Source organism: Lemur catta, chromosome 7, assembly GCF_020740605.2.
Source record: "Lemur catta isolate mLemCat1 chromosome 7, mLemCat1.pri, whole genome shotgun sequence".
Classification (NCBI taxonomy): Eukaryota; Metazoa; Chordata; class Mammalia; order Primates; family Lemuridae; genus Lemur; species Lemur catta.
In genome coordinates this window covers 95,599,700-95,622,685 of record NC_059134.1, presented here as the reverse complement: position 1 = coordinate 95,622,685, position 22,986 = coordinate 95,599,700, and the positions used below count along the sequence as shown (strand labels likewise).

At 35.3% G+C, this 22,986-nt stretch overlaps 3 protein-coding genes across 3 annotated transcripts; all 3 read right to left on the bottom strand.

Annotated features, from left to right (window-relative positions):
- Window positions 1-3,215: 3,215 nt before the first annotated feature.
- LOC123642116 (olfactory receptor 5D13-like) lies at window positions 3,216-4,160 on the bottom strand. Its single transcript, XM_045557028.1, has one exon. The coding sequence runs from the start codon at window positions 4,158-4,160 to the stop codon at window positions 3,216-3,218; it is 945 nt and encodes a 314-aa protein (XP_045412984.1).
- A 6,417-nt stretch (window positions 4,161-10,577) lies between these two features.
- On the bottom strand, window positions 10,578-11,528 carry LOC123641818 (olfactory receptor 5D13-like). The gene has a single exon (XM_045556752.1). The coding sequence runs from the start codon at window positions 11,526-11,528 to the stop codon at window positions 10,578-10,580; it is 951 nt and encodes a 316-aa protein (XP_045412708.1).
- An 8,917-nt stretch (window positions 11,529-20,445) lies between these two features.
- LOC123641817 (olfactory receptor 5D18-like) lies at window positions 20,446-21,393 on the bottom strand. Its single transcript, XM_045556751.1, has one exon. It carries the CDS (start codon window positions 21,391-21,393, stop codon window positions 20,446-20,448), a length of 948 nt encoding a protein of 315 aa, XP_045412707.1.
- Between the last annotated feature and the right edge of the window lie 1,593 nt (window positions 21,394-22,986).

The window sequence follows — 22,986 nt, the reverse complement described above, 5'->3', positions numbered from 1 at the left end:
AAGGCTACTACTCTCATTGAATATCTTCATTTGCTGAGGGATTAAGGAAGACAATGGCTCACTTTTGACCTCTAAGTGGAGTGTACACTTTGTTCGGGTTTATGGTTTAGGGGTTAGTATTCACTATAGCCCAGGGTTTGCATCGGTACTTCATAATGGTCTCACGACTAACTAGTTTATCAGGTAACAGTTTTCTCAAGACCAAATAGTTTCTATTCTTGTAAAAGTTTATATACTTTTTCTCTTTATACATATAAAGAGAATATGAATACACATCCATTTCCAGGTAGCAAGTTTATTCTATGTGAAATGATTTTCAATGGACCTAAGGCCAAATATGTCCATGAGCGTTAACTTTTCCCTTTAATATTATTGAGTTCAGAATTGGAGAACATTTATAGTGACTTAATATAAAAGGAAAAATCAAAGACCCCGGCTGCCACCTCAGGAAGATACTATTTTTATAGTTTCATAGAAAATCTGAATAAACTTACCTGCTACAGAGAAACAGGCCACCACCCTCCTGTTTCTCTGTAGGCTATGTATACCTTGAGCACCAAGGCTCTTACATCTAACCCTGTAGCCCTGGGGACGCAGACTCTAGAGAATCAGTAGCAGCTTATTACTCACAAGAATCAAAACAGGTAATTAAGCAAATGCTAAGTCTCTTGTACCATCTTTAATGACTGGAATTTCCTTGAAATTACATAGGAAAATTGCAGGATGAATAATTAAAATACCCTCTGTAACTAATGAAACTAAAGTAAAACTCAAATATTGCCTCATCTACTCCAACATTCAGTGGGCCTCTTGGGATTCTGTAGGCAGCATATATTGATTTTAGACAAGTTACTTCAACCTATTGACAAAATGACCCAGAAGGGTGTCCATTTTGAGTGGTTCCTAAAACAAGAGAAAACTATGTAATAAGGCCAGTCTGCCTTGCAAGCTGCTGTGCTATTTGGGCCAAATTACTTAGTATGTATGAGTATCCTTGAAGTCTATGTGACACATAGGTTATGTTCAGAACTTTGAATAGCCCTTTATAGTGAATTACAGATCACACCTTTAGGATTTTAAAGCGAAGCAATAACTTCTTCCGCAGATAACTATTCCCCTTTTGAGAAACAGCTTCTGACTTTTTAATGGACTCTAGTAGAGACTGAATGATTGAAAATAGGCCACCAAGTGACATGAAATCTGTACTTCCCATCATAAATGGGGTGTTGTCTATCCTGCTAATATATAAAATTAGGCATGACAGCAGTCAACAGAACTCCTATTCCTGAAGATGTAAGTGAATTATATGAGCAAGTGGTACAAATGCCCATGGTTTGTACTCTTGCTGTATTGCTTCTTCCTTCTAAGCCTGAATTCATACCTCATAGCATGACAACCTGAACAAGGAACAAAGCACTGGAGCCTTATTTTCTGATGGTTCTCCATGATATGCTGGCATGACACAGAAGTAGATAACCACAGGTGCAGCACTGTAATCCTGCTCTGGGGTGGCCCTGAAAGACAGCAGTGAACAAAAATTCTTCCAGTATTTATAAATTCAAAAAGTGTGCTTGCAACACTGAGAGCACCTTTTGAAACTTAGCTATGGGTCAAGCTCTGTAGCAATACCTTAGAGGCATAGAGTAATAGCCCTCTGAATTTGTTATGTGCTCTAAATCTGCAACCAATATACGTTGTTATTTCTCCAGTAACACATGAGACCCAGAATTTATGGGTCTAAAGTGTAAATAGGAATGACTCTTCTACCTATCACCCTTAATGATCCATTAGCTAAATCTTTGCTTCCCATACATGAAACCATGAGCTTTAGCAGTTTAGAGGTCTTAACTCCCAAAAGAGAGTTATGCTTTCATTAGGGAACACAGTAAAGGATTCATTAAGTAGGAATTGAGACTTGCTTTGCCAAGAGAATGTGGCAGGAGTGTTGTGAACATTCTGATTTGAAGCACCAAGATGCCTTACAGTTTCTACTTTCTTTTTGAATATTGCTCTGAGACCACCACATAAGAAAGTCAGTGTGGCCTACTATTGGATGAGAGACCTCTTGGAAAAATACCAAAACACTGAAGCCAACAGCCAGCACCAAGGCAAATAAAAAATGAGTGATGCAAACTGAGAAGTTTTAGCCCTGGTTTAGTAGAATCCCCACGTAATCACAGCAACATGAGAAAGCTCAGGTGAGACTGGCAAAAGAATTTCTCCGTCAGCCCACAGAATGGTAAGAAATGACATTGCTTTTAGCCCCTAAGTTGTAGAGTGTCTTTTCCTCAGCAGAAAACAACTGAAATATGTTCTAATTTGTAATTTCCATGGATTGATTTGTTTACAAAATTACTTGCAATATTCATTACTCTTGTACAGCCATAGTCACATGCCGGGAGCTTTCCTTTTGGTGTTAATGTACTTGAGTTTCTCCAGAGCAGTGATTTGGCACAATTTTTCATGTCACAGCATACACAGGAAGTAATATTTGTATGATACACATGGATAGACAGAAAATGATTTGTTTCATATTGTTTTCCAATTTTACCACTATTTTATTTACTGTAAGTTGAGAGGTTAAGGTTTTATGGTCTGATATTTTCTTGTTGCATACATTTCCCAGGGTTACCACAAAGATTACCACCGATTTGGTGGCTTTAAACAATAGAAATTTATTTTCTCACAATTCTTGAGACCAGAAATCTGAAATCAAGGTTCTGGCAAGACTTTGCTCCATCTGAAAGAACTAGGGGAGAATTCTTCCTTGCACCCTGGTCTGTGACAGCAAACTGCCAATTTGCTCCCATTTTCCCCATGTATCTCTGTGTCGTCCTTTACTGTCTCTTGCAAGGACATGCTCACTGGATTTAGGGCTCACTCTAATCCACTATGATCTCATCTCAATCCTCACTCAATTCCATCTGCAAAGATTTTACTTCCAACTAAGGTCACTTCTGAGGTTCTGAGTGGACATAAATAGTTTAAGGGACAATATTCATCCCACTTGAAACACTTGTGTTACTTCACATATGGTTCACAGCTATTTTTCTAAACATTGATGTGAATAAAAATCAAATGATCAAATAAATGGTTTATTACAATAGATTTAAAACTCTGGTGAATTGACTAAATAATCTGAATCATCCTCTCTACCAGAAGCATTGAACACACCTCACTATAATAAATCAAATTCGTTTTGGGGGTATAAGTCTTCAACAAAATTGTGTTAGGTGATTCATTAACTTCCTAATGCTGTCTTTCACATCTTTGTTCCTGAGGCTGTAGATCAAAGGATTCAGCATAGGGATGACGACTGTATAAAATACAGAACCTACTTTGATTATGAGCCATGAGTTTTTAGAGTTGGGTACACAATAAAGTAACAGGACAGTCCCATGGAAAATGGTGATGGCAGTCAGGTGGGAGGCGCAGGTAGAGAAAGCTTTTTGGCGCCCACCAGCAGAAGGCATTTTTAGGATAGCAACAAAGATGAAAATGTAGGTAGTAAGGATGATTCCCAGGCTGCTCACCTCATCGAACATGGCAATGACAAAGCAAAGCATTTGGCTGATGTAGGGATCGGAGCAGGAGACAGAGATGATGACAGAGTGCTCACAGACAAAATTATTGAGGACGTTAGACCCACAGAAGGATAATGCCAAGACAAAATAAGTGAGTGTCAAGGAACAGACTATACCCCATGCATAGGGCCCAGCCACTAATGATGCACATAGCCTTGGGGACATGACAATTGTGTAGAGCAGAGGGTTGCAAACTGCCACAAATCGGTCATAGGCCATCACTGCCAACATGAAGGTTTCTGCCACCACGAAGATACAGGCAAAGAAGAACTGCATGATACATCCTGTGAAGGAGATGGTCCTGTCCTCCACAACCAAGTTCTCCAGCAGTTTGGGTGTCACTGTGGTGGAATAACAGAAATCCACAAACGACAAGTGGCTGAGGAAAAAGTACATGGGGGTGTGGAGTCTGGGGTTGACCCTGATGATCACAATCATGCCCAGGTTCCCCAGCACAGTGACCATATAGATGGCCAGGAACACCAGGAACAGGGGCACCTGGAGGTCTGCATATTCTGAGAAGCCCAAGAGTGTAAATGTGGCTCCAAAACTCTGATTTCCTTCTGCTAACAACATGATTATTGTTGAAGAAAATCTGAAATAATGACAACAAAACAATAATTATTTTGTACATTTTTATGATATTTACCATGTGTCAGACATTGTGCAAAAATATGAAAACATATTAATTTAAATATCCAAATAACAACGTGAATTGTAAAACAAGTAGCCCCATAATTTTTATATAATCAACCTGAGGCATATATAAGTATAGGGACTTTTTTGAGGTTAAACATCTTAGTAGTGACCTGAGTTTTGAAGTTGATCCATAGTGGCAGATGTCAAAGTATAATGTCCCCTCCCCTTATCCACTAGGGGTGTTTCAAGACCCCAGATAGTAACAAACACTGTATATACCATGTTTTTTTCCTATATGTGTATACCCATGATAAAGTTTTATAAATTAAGCACAGTGAGAGATTAACCATAATAACTAATAATAAAATGGAACAATTATAACAAAATATCAGCATCACTAATATTGCACTTTAGGGTGATTATTAGGTAAAATAAGAGTCACTTGAACACAGGCACTATGATACAGCAACAGTTGATCTGATAAAGGAGATGGCTTCTAAGTAACTAAGGGGCAGGTAGTGCCTACAGCCTACATACTCCAGAGGAAGGGATGATTCACATCCCAGGTGGGATGGACAGCATGAGATTTCATCACACTACTCACAAGAGCACATAATTTAAAACTTATGAATTGTTTACTTCTAGAATTTCTCATTTAACATTTTCCAACCACAGTTGACCAGAGAGAGGTAACTCAAACCACAGGAAGTGAAACCATGGATAAGGGGGTACTATTGTAGTTTTCTTTAGGATGAATAGAAAATTCTGAAGTTTTCTGGCAAATATTATTTTCACAGTTCCATTATTCTGAAGGTCTATGCTTTTTAATAGCACTGATATAGCAATGAATATAAATTTAGCGCTACAAATTGCAAAGGATCACAAGTGGTAAAACATTAGAGGAGATGACGCTGCCATAGCTGCATGGCAGATGTTCAGTCTGAGGATCACAGGCAAAGGAGCTTTTATGAGGCATCAAAGGAATTTTTGAGTTTTGAAAATATTTTTGGACATTGAAGGAAATATAGCCTTGTATATCTGCAAGCATTCTATTGATTCCATCCTTATATTGCAATAATTGTCTTAATTTTCTAAAATAATATAGCAACTTGATAAAATGATAAAGGTGCTTTTTTGACATGTTCCTTCACTCGTTTGTCTTCTTTCCTACTTAAGAGCTTTCTCACCCAGTTTCACTGATGCTCTTAACATACTCATCTAGATCCCTTGCTCATTATCTGTTATCTTTTAACTTCTTCATATTTTTTAATCTGGTGCCTTTACCAGCATATTATATTATTAAATACTCATAGAATTTATGAATAGGAAAGTAACATAAAATGTGTTTTGTCCAAGCCTTCTACTGTTCTTTAGAGCAAGATGGAGAATATGGTAATTATCACCAGTGGTTACACAGTCACACTCAACATTTCTACCGACAAGAACATTGACACCCTACAGATGGCAGAGGGTTTTGATTGAAGCTACATATATGATTATCTTGTTTTGAGTCGCTCAATCTATGCTATATTTGGAAATGTTATTTTGAGAAAGCATGAGTATCTAAAATTCACAAGCAGTTCATAACCACAAGTCTCTATAATTGTTTCACGGACAATGTATATAACCTGAGTTTTTGTACGCCCATGAAGAGCTGAAATAAAAAAAAAAAGAAAGAAACCTAACGTTAGACAAATTAAACAGTTTTTTAAAAAAAATGATTTTAAAAATAAGTTGAGCCAATAACAAGCACATCTCTGAAATGTTCAGGTCAAGAAAAGACCATTTTTATGAATCCTAGAAACAAAGACACCATTTTTGTCTGACCAGTTCAAAGTAGAAGAAACTATCATCTCCTTTGTAGCTAAATGCTATTTCTGACACTCAGGAAAAAAAAAATGCATTTCCTTCCTAAGGAAGAGGGAATGACAAGCAGCTCATGACAGACCAGCATAGTCTGGAAGGAAGCATGGGCTTTGGAAACATCGATTTAATTTCAATGTCAGGCTTTGTCATTTGATGTGTGAACTTTCATAAATTACTCAAAACTTCTGAGCCTAAACTTCTTTATCAGTAAGATGAGAATAATACTGATGGGATAATGCATGTTTCATAGGTACGTAAGTATCACACTGAGAAATGATACTAATATGCTCAGCTCAGAGTCTGACAATTGTGGAGTCCAGGAAATGTAGGCTCCTCCATTCTCACTCCTTTTAATTTTTAGTTTTATGATTCATTGGTTTTATTTTTCAATACATATGTCATTATAAAACATCTACAGAACAGATCAAAGGCCAAAGTGGGCAGGCAGCAGTGGACATACAGATAACAGTTTAAAACATCAAAGTTTAGTTCAGCTCTTTTTCCTGGATCTCCTTTGCTCCCCCTTAGTCTTAATTCACTAATAACTACCCTTCAATAAATTTGCTCTGTGCTCCCTTTACTTTCTAATAATTATCTGACTCTTTCTGGCACTCTGTTTCTGGTCTCAGGTTTGTGCCTATAGAAGATTTATCAAACTGCCACCATTACTCCGGCAGAAATGGCAGCAGAGACACAGCCAAGTTCTCTGTAGTGCACCGAGATCACTGATTTCTTCATCCCTCAAGTTTTGTGGTTTTATGGCAATCTTGGGTTTGAAAACTTCAGTTGCTCTCTATGACTTAATTTGTCAAATATAAATTTCTGCGCTTGGTTTTACCTGAAGCCTTACCCTAGCTATTCCCCTGTATTCAAACCTCTTTAGTCACACCACTATTCTCAGTTTATAATGAACAGTACATGTTCGTTTATTCTTTAGCTTATTTGATTTTGATTTTATTTTACCTGGAATGTCCTCTTTTTCTAATACACTCATGCAGAATTTGCAATATATAAAGCCTTAGATGAAAACCCTATCACAACTCCAGCAATATCTTCTACATTCTTGGGTTACCTACAGGCATTATTATTAGAAAATGAAAATGTCATGACATATTCTGTTCACTATTACTTTATGCTTATTATTCTTTTCTTCCTACAAGATTTTGAGAGGCTCCCAGATTTTATAATATTCGTTAAAGTTTCCCAGTGTGACTTTACTATGTTAGGCACATGTTTGATACCCTGAAAGTAAAAAATCAGGATTGATACCCCTGAGAAGAACGAAGAGATCAGAGATCAACAAACTGAGCCCTTGGGCAGATAGACTCAGAAGATTTTGCATTTAGGCTAATGGAGAGTTTTCTACTTCCAAGGCTGCAGGATTTCAATGTCCCCCAAATGGGAGAAAGATAACACAAGATAAGATACTTCACCCGTCTGAAAGCAACTCACCTGAAGATCCTGTTCTTATTTATTAGTAGTCTCCAGGGAAGTTCCCACTCAGAATTTACTTTAAAATTAAGTAATTTTAAAATTACTTAAAATGTTAAAGTTGGTAAATATAGCAGTAGTCTATGATAAATTTCAATTAATATTTGAGGAGTATATTTCTTTCTTAATACCCAGAGAAACTCAGGGAAAGGAGGCAGTAGGAGAGAGAGAAGAAGAAGGTTGGGAAGCTGATTCTGACTTCCAGGAGCAAAATGCAGGGCTTATGTTTGCCTCCGTGACCTTGGGGATTTAGACCCCAGAGAACATTACTGAACTACTTATTTTTAGAACACAATCTGAGAAATTAGGTTAAATACCTTCCTATGTGGCATTTTGCAGATTGTGATTTCTCCTAAATCACTGGAGACAATGCCTCATCAAGTTTATTTTCCTAATTTATTTTAGAACTTTTTATTATAGAAAGTATACAAATTCACTTAGAAAATAAACATGGTAACTACAGTAAAACACAAAGGAAATGATAAATGAGTGAGAACACAACAATGAAGAGATAATTGTTGTTAATATTTGTTGTATTATTTTTGTCTTTATATATCATGTCTTGAGATGTACAAATGATAGAATGTGCATTCTGGCTTTTTAATTTAACATAAAATAATAATAATCATCATTGCCTTGGTGTGGAAACATTGATTCACTTCATTGAAAATAATTTATGTTTTTTTTCTAAATATGACCAGACCACTCTTCCAAGCCTATATTAATACAATTAAGTCATGAAATAAATTTGTGTCCACACCTTCTTAAAATAACAGATGTACTTTGGAAGCATGTTTTACTCTGTAAAACCACTGGGTGATCCCACTACACCTAACTGCCCCACAACTTGATCCAGTTCGTCCCTCCCTGGACTCCTGACAACCTGACTAATACCTGTCATAGTCTACACCAAAGAACGCTAAAACAACAAAGGCTGTTTATTACAGGGCACAGGATTTTTGTTATAGATGGCATGGCCTTGTTCCAGAACTTCAGGTATCTGCATTGTCTTTCTCCCACAGGGATTGGCATGAGCCACCACTGACAGCTCTGCAACCTGGACTAGCTCAGAAGCCAATTTTTCTACCAGAGCCACAGCCTTATGTGTCTCCCTTACATTAGTTATTTTTATGCTGCACAACAGATTACTCCCAACTCAGTGGCTTAAACTATTATACACTTTTATATCACAGTTTCTGTAGGTCAGAAGTCATGGCACAGCTGAGCTGGGTTTTCTGCATTCTCAGCAGGTGGCCATGAAGGTGCCAGCCAGAGCTGTGTGTCATCAGAAGCTGGACTAAGGGAAAATACCTTCCAAGCTTCTCCTCAACTAGGTGGCTCTTTATGGAGGAACATTTTTCTCTTTTAGGAAAACAGAGTCACACAAAACACATATACCCTACACAGAGTACTTCCTTTAGTCTTTGCCCTTCCTTGTATTATTGTACATGCCACAGAGAAGAATTTTCTTCTAAGTTAAAATATTGGATTTCATTTCTCATGGGTAAATACCTAGCAAAGGGGTCATGGGTTGGATGGGAAGTTTTTGTGCAACTTCATAAGATACTATAATTCTAACACGTTTTCAAAGTCATTTTTCCTTTTGTCACTATCTGAAATCCATCAGCATTACAATTGCTCCATTTTCTCACCAATAATTGGTATTTCAGTTATATTTATTTTAGCCATTCTAATGGGTGTACAATACATCATCGTGGTTTTAATATGACTTTCCTTAATAATAATGATACTTAGTATCTTTTCATGTGTTTATAAACAATTTGTATATCTGTATTGTCAAGTGTCTGCTCAGATATTTCAGCCATTCTTAAGCCAGATGGTGGTTTGTCTTCCTATTTTGAATGAAAGAGCTCTTTATACATTCTGCATGTGAATCCTTGGTCAGGCGCACACACACACACACACACACACACACACACACACACATATGTTCACACACACACATATATACATAGCAAATGCAAAATGTTTATTCACAAATTGTGGCTTACATTTTTGCTTCCTTTCACCATTAAGAAACTCTTACTATAAGGTTTTAATATCGATGAAGTCCATTTGCTCAATTGTTTGATGAGTCATTCTTTTTGTATTCTATCTAAAAAGGTTCCACTACAAATTTGGAAAGGTTTTCCCCACGTTTTATGTAAAAATTTTGTACTGTTAACATTTATGTTTAGATCTATGATATCTTTCAATTAATTCAAGTTAATAGATGTGTATAATGGGAAGTAAAAGTTAAGACTTTTTTATCCATATGGATATCCAGGTCTTCCATAATTATTTTTTAAAAATTCATTCTTTCTCCATGGAATTGTAACGACATGTTTGTTGTAATTTCAATGACCAGATATGTGTGGTTCCATTTCGGGAATCTGTTACTCTAATATCCCATGGGTTGATTAGTCAAATAATTTTTTTTTGGATTAAAATAGGAGTTGTATTTAGGAAAGGTAGAACAATGCTGTGTTCAATTTTGTTTCCTAGTCAGCAGGCTATACTTTCCATAAATAAAAATCAACTTCTGCCATTCAACACAAGAAAAAGAAAAGGGTTATTTGTTGTGCAAGATACAGTAAGCTGAAACATTTATTAAAGTCACACAGAAGTATAGGTTTCCTGCTTACAGTTTTAGGGGACCATCATGAACCTGCACATGTTTGATGAGTTGGAAATTAGTTTTACTTTGGAAGCACACATATAAAATTCTAGTACATATAGTAAAGTATTTAAAAATAATTTTAAAATATTGCAACAGATGATCCAATTTTTAATTGTTTTAATGTTTGGTTTACATGTGGTTTAGAACTATTTCACTAAACATTTATAGATGCAAAAATCAATAATCATAAAATGTGCTGCCATAGGTCAATATATGATTCAATAAGTAATTTGAATCATCAATTGCACTACAATAGATGGGCAATCTGTAGGATAGTAAATCATTTTTTCTATAATAAAATTATAAATCTAAGAAAATTATAATGAGTGACAGAGCAATTTAGTGAGAACTAATTTTCCAAACATATTCTTCACATCTTTGTTCCTAAGACTATAGATCAGTGGATTCAGCATGGGAATTACTACTGTGTAAAAAACAGAAGCCACTTTTACTATGAGCCTAGACATTTTAGGATTAGGAACACAGTAAAGGAAAAGAATGGTTCCATGAAAGATGGTGATGGCAGTCAGGTGGGAAGCACAGGTGGAGAAGGTTTTTGAGCGCCTGCTTGCAGAAGGCATCTTCATAACAGTGATGAAAATGAGTATATATGAAATAAGAATAATCATCAAGCTGCTTGTCTCATTGAATACAGCAATAGCAAAACGCAACATCTGGCTGATATAGGGGTCTGAGCAGGAGACAGAAATAATTACAGAGTGGTCACAGATAAAATTATTTATGATGCTAGATTCACAATAGGATAGTTCAAGAAGAAAATACGTGAGTGTCAGGGAACACACTACACCCCATGTGTAAGACCCAGCCACCAGAAGAATGCAAAGCTTCTGAGACATAGTAGTGGTATAGAGCAAGGGGTTACAAACTGCCACAAAACGGTCATAGGCCATCGCTGCTAACATGAAAGTTTCTGTCACTGCAAAAATGCAAGCAAAACAAAATTGCATGATGCATCCAGAGAAAGAGATGGTCCTGTCTTCCACAACCAAGTTCTCCAACAGTTTTGGTGTAACTACGGTGGAATAACAGAAGTCTACAAAGGACAAATGACTGAGGAAAAAGTACATGATTGTGTGGAGCTTTGGATTGATCTTGATGATTATTATCATGCCCAAATTCCCCACCACAGTGACTATGTAGATGGACAAGAAAAACAGAAAGAGTGGAACCCGGAGTTCTGGGTATTCTGAGAAACCCAGGAGAATAAAAGTAGGTATGCCGCTTTGATTTCCTTTGGATAACATCATGATTCCTGCTGGACTAAAACAAACAAACAAACATTATTCCTGAAAAGCAGAACTGAATAGAAAGGAGAAAGAGAAAGAGAGGAAAGAGGTTTCATGTGTTTCTGTGAAGAGTGACACAGAAGAGTGATTCTCAAAGTGTGGTCGTCAAACCAGCAGCTCCATCATCACCCAGGAGTTTTTTAAGATTGCTAATTCTCCAGCCCCGTCATCAACTTTCTGAATCAAAAACTCTGGGCTGGGGACCACAGTTTGTGGTTTAACCCACCTCCAGGTGATTTTGATGCATGCCAATGTGTGAGAACCACCGATGTACAAAAATATATAGTAATCATTCCATTATTTTAAAAGTCAGGCTTTGCTAGTATTATTAACATAGATTTGAACATATAAATTTGACAGAAAACAAATTTTTGAAAAATACAAAAAAGAGAGAAAGAAGCACAGAGTATAATTGATCTAAGAATGATATTAAGGGTCAACTAGATAGCTTGGCATTTTTATTATTGGCCCATAAAATGTTAGTATTAATTGTATTTACATTTTATAACTTTTCCAGGGATAGTACAAAATTAAATGACCACAGAATTTAAGAGTTGTAATAAACCTTAAAATGTATCTAATCTATGATGTCCACCTAATGCTTGATACTTTGCTACAGAATCTCACCAATGAGATGTTTAGGTATCCTCCATTAAAATCTCCATCCATGCGCACTGCCCCCTAGGGTATTTTTATGGATCTTTTATTGACATTTTGCATAACTTTTATTATTTTACTAAATAAATTCAATCAAATCAATTTTCATTACCTGTTCATAAATGTGGTTTAGTCTGTCCTTTCTGAGATACATACCATAGATAGATACATATAAAATATATGTTTTATATACTATGTTTTATATATTACATATTTTATAATATGTATAAGAAGAAAAGAATATTACGATTACTGACAATATTTCAGTACAAAATATATTCAATGGTACGGTGAAGATTGTATACGGAAAATTACACATTTTTTTAACCAGTATAAAATAGTCCTCCTTCATTATGTGACAAACCTGGGGAAGATAGGGGTGTGTGTGCAGTATGGCCATAAAATGAATGGCCTTGGCATGCAAAAGGAAGAATGAATAACACATGGACATGACGCTGCAGCAGAAATGCATCTGTGGTTTTCTCCATCTTCTCAGCCTTTGCTATAGCAACTGCCAGGCTCCAGACTCAGCCTCACAAGTTTCTACCATTGCATGCTTTATAAATAATCCCAGACACAGAGGATCCATAATCAGCATATTCTTTCAGGTAGCAGGTGGGCCTGGGTGGATACACTTTAATCATTCATTATTGTTCATACTATCTTAATAAATGACTTCCCCTTTCAGCATTTGTCCATAGTCGTAAAGCCTGCTCTGGCTACTTGGAAAATTTATTAGGTCATAAACAAAACAATACTCAGAAAGAAACTTAATATTGAAGTCCTAGCAACATGAAATGGATTTCATAAAAATCAATGGGTTAATATTAGGCTTGTACTCACATTAAGAGTAAGCCTATGGGAGTTCAAAATCAACAAATATCCTATAAGTTTTCAGAGATTTTTCTCCGTTTTCCCTCAGTAGTACCACTGCTACAAGTTTCTGTAACACAAAATTTAATTCTAATAAACACTTCAGGCATTGTTATTGAAAATTAAAATGCCTCCAACCATAAAAAGAGACCTATTTTATTTTTAGAGTCATGTATATGAGGACCTCCATGTTTTCCACCTGAATTTAAAGATAGCAAAAAATAAACTTACCTGAAATCAAAATTTATTGATTAATTTACTGAGGATTTATTTTCATCATTAATGAACCTCAAGTATTTTTCTTCTCTGTAATCAAGCATTGTTTAAGACAGCAACAAGCTTCAGGTTTCTAACAAAGTAAAAATACATTTCAATGAGCGTGCTGGTAAGATGATAGCTTAATTTCAGGACATAGGAATTTCATAGCATACAAAGAACAAACTAAAAGCTGAATCCATAGTCAAACCTCTGCCAAACTCTTTGTCTTATATCTGCCTCCATGGCTATGGAGGTATAGACCCAAGAGAATTAAAATTAGAGTATTCCACAGTTGGTCTGAAAACACACAATAGGTTGTAACGCTGTCTCCTCTATTATTATGATAAATGCATTTTCCTCTAAATCATTGCAGATAATTGCATCACCACATTTATTACATTAACCACCCGTGGTATTGGCTTGTTGAAATAAAACACGTTCACCTAAGAAAAAATAACTACATAGTTTCAGAATAAGAAAAATAAATAAGGAACAATTCCATAATAACTAATATAACTGCATTTCAAATTCCACATTCGTATTTATAGTGGAGAAACCTTGCATGTAACAGCAGCTTAAGCAAAGGATGAAAGTTACCATCTCTACTAATATGATGTGGGTGTCATGTATCTCCAATATGATGTGACAAGAAAGACACTTCACCTTTGTGATGTCTTTCCCCAAAACCCATAATACAAGCTTAATATGAGAACGTCACCAGACAAACCCAGATGTGGGAACATTCTACAGGATGAATAGAGAGTACTCCTTAAGATTGAAATAAGGAAAGAGTGAGACACTGTCACAGGCCAGAGGAGATTGGGGAGAATTGACTGTAACGTGGTACTTGGGATTGGATTCTGGAAAACAAAGGTAGCATTAAGGAAAAGGAAAACAATGGTGAAATACAAATAAAGTTTGGAGTGTAGTGGTAGTAATATTCTAATTTTTCTTTTTTTTTTAATTATTTTATTTCAGCATATTATGGGCGTACAAATGTTTAGGTTACATATATTGCCTTTGCCCCACCCGAGTCAGAGCTTGAAGCATGTCCATCCTCCAGACGGTGTGCACTGTACCCATTAGGTATTAATATACCCATCCCCTGCTCCCAACTCCCACCCGCCCGACACCTGATGAATGTTACTACTATATGTTCACTTAAGTGTTAATCAGTTAATAGCAATTTGATGGTGAGTATATATGGTGCTTATTTTTCCATTCTTGGGATACTTCCCTTAGTAGAATGGGTTCCAGCTCTATCCAGGATAATACAATAAGTGCTAGATCACCATAGATTTGTGGCTGAGTAGAACTCCATGGTAATACATATACCACATTATATTAATCCACTCATGTATTGATGGGTACTTGGGTTGTTTCCACATCTTTGCAATTGTGATTTGTGCTGCTATAAGCATTCTAGTGCAGTTGTCCTTTTTATAGAATGTCTTTTGTTCCTTGGGTAGATGCCAAGTAATGGGATTGCTGGGTCAAACGGTAGTTCTACTTATAGCTCTTTGATGTATCTCCACATTGCTTTCCACAGAGATTGTACTAGTTTGCAGCCCCACCAGCAATACATGAGTGTTCCTATCTCTCCTCATCTATGCCAACATTTATTATTTTGGGACTTTTTGATAAAGGCCATTCTCACTGGAGATAAGTAAGATCTCATTGTGGTTTTGATTTGAATTTCCCTGATGATTAGAGATGTTGAGCAGTTTTTCATGTTTGTTAGCCATTATTCTGCCTTCTTTTGAAAAGTTTCTGTTCATGGAATTGGAGCCCATCCTTTGAAGTGAAGTATCACAAGAAGGGAAAAACAAGCACCACATGTACTCACCATCAAATTGGTACTAATTGATCAACCCTTATGTGCACATACGGAAGTAACATTCATCAGGTGTCAGGCAGGTGGGGGGTAGAGGAAGAGATGGGTAAATTCACACCTAATGTGGGCGGTACACACTTTCTGGGGGATGGGCATGCTTGTAGCTCTGACTGAGGTGGTGCAAAGGCAATATATGCAACCAAAGTTTTTGTACCCTCATAATATTCTGAAATTTTTGAAAAATGAATTACAAATCTACTATTCCAGGCCACGACATTGGTATATGGAGTAGCAAGGACTCAAATATTGTCCTTCCACTTAAAGAGATGCTACAAAATCACAGCAATCTGAGGACACACTTCAGTCATATCCATTACCTTAGGGCTGTGGTTTGATTTCCTTGCTTTCATTACCACACCCTTAAACTCCTACTGTATTTTACTAAGCTAGTGTCTAACTCAGTGACAAACTATAAAAGGTATTTGTGAAGTTAATAGATGAAAATCAGTATGTCATATAGGTCATTTATATTTGTTAATTATAATTACAATTTATAAAGCAACTCTCTATGTATTACCTCACTTGTTTGATGAAGCAAAAATGGCATTATATTTTAATGCCTACTTTGACATAGAATATAATTTTTGTAATTACATTCTGAATTATTACACTCTGGGAGTTATTATAAGTATTCCACCCTTGCTTTGATAATTAGAGTCAGAAATTGAACCATTCCCAGACCATTAACTCCCCAAATATTTGTACTCCTGCAATGCTTAACACAACATAGAATAATGAAAACTTTCTGAAAATTTAAGAATTGTATATGAGAAAGAATATTAATGAACCTGAAAATAGATTGAAAGTTTATAATCTTATGAACGAAAGAGTATGAAATAGTAACATTGCCAGAAATGGTTAAAATAGTTATTGAAGAAAAACTGATGTACCTCGTTATAGTTAAAAGAAGACAATAATAATTTTTCTACAAGTGTGCAATAGAAAATAAGGATGGATCTAACTTTTTTAGGCCTAATGTAATCCAGCTTCTGAAGTAGCATAAAAGTATTTGTAAAATAATATACATGTAATCTACAGTATTTACATCTAAACTTATATACTTAAATATGAAAAATATAAATATGCTTATATATGGACTATCTATATATTATCTGTGTATATGAGCACATATATGTACAATCTATATCTGTAAATATGTGTATCTATCAATCTACCTACAGAATGAGAGATGAAGACAGATACTTTATGATCATAAAATTTCAGATAACTTGTTAACCACAAAATGGATATCATGCCAACATTTTTTAGTCATCATTTTCTCTATTCAAGCAATTTGTGATTAATTAAATATAATCATTGATTATATAATACATTTATCCAATGTGATTCAAAAGATAAGGTTTTTAAAAAGTCTCCTACATGCTATTCTCTCTCCATTTATCAGTTATTCCAACTGAGGTAACCACAGATACATCTTTGGTTTTTTATTGATTTAAATTCTCAAGGAATAGTACTACATTATATACTCGTACATAATGCAGATACATATGCACTTCTTATATCAATTGTGTCAAATTATGGCTACTGGGTAGGTACTGCTCAACTTTTTTTGCAAGATTCTATTTCAGAGATGTAAGTATATACAAAATATAAGTATATATAAAAATGACCTAACATTTTTAATGGCTATATAGTATAATTTTTTCAACAGTCTGTAATTTATTACCAAACACAAATTAATGAGTATTTAAGAGTCTCAAGTCCTTTCTTGTTACAAATAATTTTTCAATGATATCCAAGTGTATATCTCTGTGTTTTTTCAAAATATATAGTTTCAAAAGTAGTATTGCTGGGTCATGCTATATATTTTCTTAGGATAGGTATTAGCAAATTATTCTCTAAAATAGCATATAGGGGTCATTGAAGACACATATTATAGATCCCCCTTCAAGGAAAAACTTGTTCTTATAGTTGTCAACTTCTTCAAGATTGGCCTCCATTCCATGGAGCCACCATGCCTGCTTGACTGATTAGGCATGTGTGTAAAAGCCTGTCCCAGAGGGATAGATTCAGAGACTGTATGTCATGTGTGCCAAAGTTCCCATGGGATAGGACAGGGCTTTGGTGGATTCTTCAGAGTCTGTATCATCCCTGTCCTTTTCTTTCCTCCCACAGCTATTTAACCCTAAAAAAATACCCTACATGCCAAACTCGGTCTCAAGATCTGACACCAGGGAACATAACTACCACACCTTTTTAAAAATATAGATTTTGTAAGTGTTGCCAAAAACATCTACTTTTTTTCAAATTCTTTTTGATTATTTGAATTGAAGTATAACTTAAATGCAATGAATTGAACAAGTAAGAGTTCAATTCAATGAATTAAAGTGAACAAACTGGTACATATATCAATAATTTCAATATTTTAATTATTACCAAAATATTACCAAGAAGTATACATTATGCTCTTTCCCAGGCAGTAACCTTCAAAGATAACAACTATTTGCACAATAAACTAATTTTGTCTATTTATAAACTTTGTATTAATAAATAATTTGATTTATATACTGATATTTCCCTTTTCTTGCCTAACATTATGGCTGTAAAATTCCATGATGTTGATATGAGTATTGGTAGGTAAGCTTTTTTTTCTTAATTTCTATACAGTATTCATTGGAATAAATATTTTAAAAAATTCATTTTTTAATGGACATATGAGTTTTTGTTCAATTTGAGGCAATTGGAAAGTATTGTGAAAATACTTGTGTCTATCTTTAGTGCAAATATATATTTTTATTGAATATATAACAAGAAATGGAATTAAGAGCTCATAATTCCAAAGAGTTTCTTAAAGTATTGGTCAACTCTCCACTGACACTCAGCATTTATGAAAATTTGTTTAATCTACATTCTTGCTAACTCTTAGATTTAGTGACTAAAGTTTTTTGAATTTTTATTAGGCTATTTGCTAATATTTCTTGGATATTTTTATACTTTATGGTTAGTTGGAAACCTTTATACGTAATATTAGTACATGTGTCTTTCATGTATGTTCCAAAAATGTTTCCTCTTCTGTCCATAGGTTGATTCCCATAGTTGCAGACCCTGAGGCAAGGAGTTAATTTGGAAGACAATGCCGTGAAGGTTCAGGGAATGTAAAGGAAAGACAGCATTAATGAACAGGTTACCTTTGTGGGCAGCTGGGTCTCAGTCCCACTGGAGACCTCAGGAAGAGTGAATAGAACCCAATTCAGTTTTGTCCCAATAAGAGATGAGGAAGTTTGAGTATTTATGCACCTTCTACAATCTAGTATAGGTTGAGACTCATTACTGGAGATAATTTCCTGGCACATTCAAGCTGTCCAGTGCACGGACTGACCACACTTCTACCAGAAATAAAGCCTTGAGGTATCAAGTCATGGATATTTTCACTAAGAAACCATCTGAAAAAAGAAAAGAAATAATGATAAAAGAAGAAAATAGAAGGATTTGATAAAATAAAAGGCAAACATAAAATGGAGGGGACGAACAAATATAAAATGGTTTATTGGATCAAACTAATACATTGATCAGTCTCTCCTATATCTAATCAATAAAAGAAGAGAGAAAAAGCAAAAGTAACTATCAGCAATGAAAAACACGCATCATTATATATCCTGCCACCTTTAGAAAGAGAATATTATAAAAAATATTATGACAATAACTTTGAAAACATAGCCATAGTGAATGAATTCTAAGAAAAAATAGACAATAAAAATGATATAGAAAACTATTGGGCATTTTTAAGCTGAAGAGTAGAATAAATAAATTTTACATTCTAAAGAATCATAATGGATAATCTATGATTAATGGCTTGCATAAGTATCCGAGTACATTTTGTGTTGCCATAACACAAACAGACTGAGCAATTTGTAAAGACAAGACATTTATTTGTTACAGTTCTGGAGGCTGAGAAGTTCAACATAAAAGTGCCAACACCTAGTGAGGGCCTTCTGCATCATCCCACAGCCGAAGGTGGAAGAAAAGGCACCAGAGAGCATGTGCACAAGACAGGAAGGGGGCCAAACGCATTGTTTTTAGCAGAACCCACTCCCTAGATAACTAAACCACTCTCATCACAACGGCATTAATCCATTCATGAGAGCAGAGCCCTTAATACCCAATCACCTCTGGAAGATCTGCCCTCTCAATGTTGTTACATTGGTGATTAAGTTTCCAACACATGAACATTGAGGGACACATTCAAGCAATAGCAATAAGGTTAAGAAATTTTAAAAATATATTAATTTTGAATTAACTGCTTAATATTCACTTAATGACAATGATAAATCAGAGACCAGAGACATGGAAAAGATCAATTCTGGAGATAGAAAAAATATGACTTAATGACAGATGTTTGTGAGAGGCGCTGGAATAAATAAATAACATTGTCTTCTTTGTTTAAGCAACTGAGTAGATGTGGACTGTGGACCCCATTCACTGACATAGAAGAGTGGTGAAAGGAATAAGTTTATTGTGAAGATGGGTGATCACAACTTAGATTTCATTACTTTTGATTTTTTTTATAACTCACTAATGGAAATAAGTATTGTTAGAAATAAATTGAACTTTTCTTGATATTCAGCCTTACTTCAACAAATTTTATTGAACTATTTTACACTGATACTCCAAAAGTGAGTGATGTATACTAACTAATAGTTTCAGCATCTACTTGCTTAAAGTCAGCTGATATTTTTCATAATATATACCCCAAGGCCCTCATTTTATCTGAAATAAAGTTTTAAGGTCAAACAAAAAAGTGTGCTGTACAGAACTCCCTTAGTCAAAGCAAGTGATTATGAAAACTTGAGCATGTATCCAAGAACTGCCTAAATGCAGTTATCACCTGTGTTTGTAGCACCTTTTAAGAATGGCTTAAAGTTAAATCATAACATAAGTAATGAATCCCTAAATATAAATATCTTCATCACCTTGACTTCCACAATGTCCAGTGGGATGATTTTGAAATATATTTCTCTATGAAACCTCCTGAGAAAAAGTGATTCAGATTGCATTATAACTATATTAAACTACACATGACTTCAAGGCATTCTGAACACTAAAAACCATAGCATATATAATATTAAACTGATTAAAACAGAATCATATACTTATTCAAAACAATGGTAAAATGTCATCAACAATGTATACGAAAAAGCTGTACATATTACATAATACATACATGTTTTTGAATTATTATGAGTGAGAATGAAGTCTAGCATTGATTACGCTCCTGACTGTCTCCTTCACATCCTTGTTCCTAAGGCTGTAGATAAGGGGATTCAGCATGGGGATCACCACTGTAAAACACACAGTGGCCACCTTGACCAGGAGCCACGAGCTATTGGAGTTGGGCACACAGTAGAGAAGGAGGATGATCCCATGGAAAATGGTGATGGCAGTCAGGTGGGAGGCACAGGTGGAGAAGGCCTTCCGCAGTCCACCTGCAGAAGGCATCCTGATGATAGTGACAACTATGAAGACGTAGGAGGCGAGGATGACCAGGAGGCTACAAGCTTCATTGAATGTAGAAATGATCAAACAGGCCATCTGGCTGAAGGTGGGGTCAGAGCAGGCCAGAGAGAGGATGGCAGAGTACTCACAGCCAAAGTGATTTACGATGTTAGGTCCACAGTAGGAAAGTTCCAAAAGAGAATATGTGAGTGTCAGGGAACAGAGTCCACCCCATAAGTAAGTCCCCGCTACCAGGAGAGCACAGAGCTTGTGAGACATGGCAACTGTGTAGAGCAGGGGGTTACACACAGCCACAAACCGGTCATAGGCCATCACCGCTAACATGAACATCTCTGTGATCACAAAAGTGCAGCCAAAGAAAAACTGTGCCATGCATCCACTGAAGGAGATAGTTCTGTCTTCCACTAGCAAGTTCTCTAACAGTTTGGGTGTAAATACGTTGGAATAACAAAAATCCAGAAAGGATAGATGTCCCAGGAAAAAGTACATGGGTGTTTGAAGTTTGGGATTAATTCTTGTGACCACAATTATGCACCAGTTCCCCACCAGAGTAACTGTGTAGATGGCCAAGAACATCAGGAAGAGGGGTGCCTGGAGATGTGGATATTCTGAGAAACCCAACAGGATGAACGTGGCCGCAGAGCTCTGGTTTCCTTCATCTAGTACCATGGCTGTATATTAAAAGAAAGAGAGACAGCGAAAACTAAAGGAAAGAGAAAATAAAATTAATTTAAATTGAGCAACATAACTTTAAAAGGTGGTATGGGAGGAATTCAGGAAAGGCTCGATGTAAACTATGGAAGACAAATGTGGTTGGTTTATATTCATAGTGTTCTGCTAAGACTTTGAAGTCTTACTTTATAACTTACTGTCTTTTTGATTGTGGGAAATTGGCTTTATCTTTCAGCACTTTAGTTTTCTCTTCTAGAAAACAAAAGACAGTACATAACATTATTATTTTACATACATTTTCATAAATGGATTTAATACAACATTCAATGCTCATTATAAAATATAATTATATGACAAGAAAGGAGACACATACTAAAATCAGAAAAGCATTGAACAGGTCATAGTAGCTATATGACCATAGTAGAGCAATTCTTGAGAAAATTAAACACTTTTAATACATACATAAAAACACAATAGTAAAATTTTGTAGGGGGAAAATGCATCTTGTTAGAGTTCTATATTGATATATTGAATTTTTACCTATTCTCAGTTTATCCCATTATGAAGAACCCATAGAATATTTACTTAAGAGTATCTCTAAGTAGTATGATCAATAATTTTACTGATAACTATGTTCTCTCCATTATATACCCACCATATGGTGATTTATAAGACTCAGAATATTCAATAATATAAAACTGTCTCCTGAGGAAGTATTTTGGAGACATTCTTAAAAGTTTCACATTGATTATCTTCTGCTGGTTATGCAGTCTGTTTGCAGGGCATTTTGTATGGTATGTTTGTCAGGTCACCCATAAAATAGGTACTGAAAAATGCTTAAAGAAGACAATGATCATTAAAATTATGTCAGGGTGAACATTTTATCCAAGTAGTTATGGTATTGTTTTGAATTAATTAAACTTGGTCCTGGGAGGATTACAAGGGTTGAATGAATAAACTAAAACCTTATTCTCAGCAAACAAAGAAACAAAGAATGTCTCATTACACTATCTTGTTAGAAATTCTAACCTCAATAGTTTTTTTTATTTCCTCCTCATTCAGGGAAGCTAATGTGAATGCATGGAGAAAAGGTAGTATCATATTATGCTATTTTATAAGGAATACAGGTTTAGAAAGCAGATTCCACTAGTCCAGATTCAACCTCTTCAACTTAAAAATTCAGCAGATTTTTAAATTATATGACCCTCAATTTTATCATCTATGAAACGTAGATAATAACACTATACTAGGTCCTTTAATGTTTAGTGCAAAAGTGTTGAATGGTGTATGACTTTAAAATAGTTTCAACAAATCTATACTTATAAAGCCTTCACAAATATCAGCTCCCTTGCATCATAATTTTCTACTATGTTAACTTTGCGGAATATTGCACCAGTTCTAAGTTTTGAAAATGTCTTTGTGGTATAAATTTGGAAAGCTATTTTTAAAAGAGTGCTGTATCTTGGAATCCCTTTAATTTTAGATTTTACACTAAATCTTGGATTCACAATTTTATCCACTTCTCAATTCACCAATATAGAATTTTCGTCTTACCATTGTGTTCCCATCCCTGCCTTGTTCTTTCTGATT

Excerpts from the sequence above, each read along its gene's own strand:
- LOC123642116 (XM_045557028.1), bottom strand. The coding sequence starts at position 4,160 with ATGTTGTTAGCAGAAGGAAATCAGAGTTTTGGAGCCACATTTACACTC.
- LOC123641818 (XM_045556752.1), bottom strand. The coding sequence starts at position 11,528 with ATGATGTTATCCAAAGGAAATCAAAGCGGCATACCTACTTTTATTCTC.
- LOC123641817 (XM_045556751.1), bottom strand. The coding sequence starts at position 21,393 with ATGGTACTAGATGAAGGAAACCAGAGCTCTGCGGCCACGTTCATCCTG.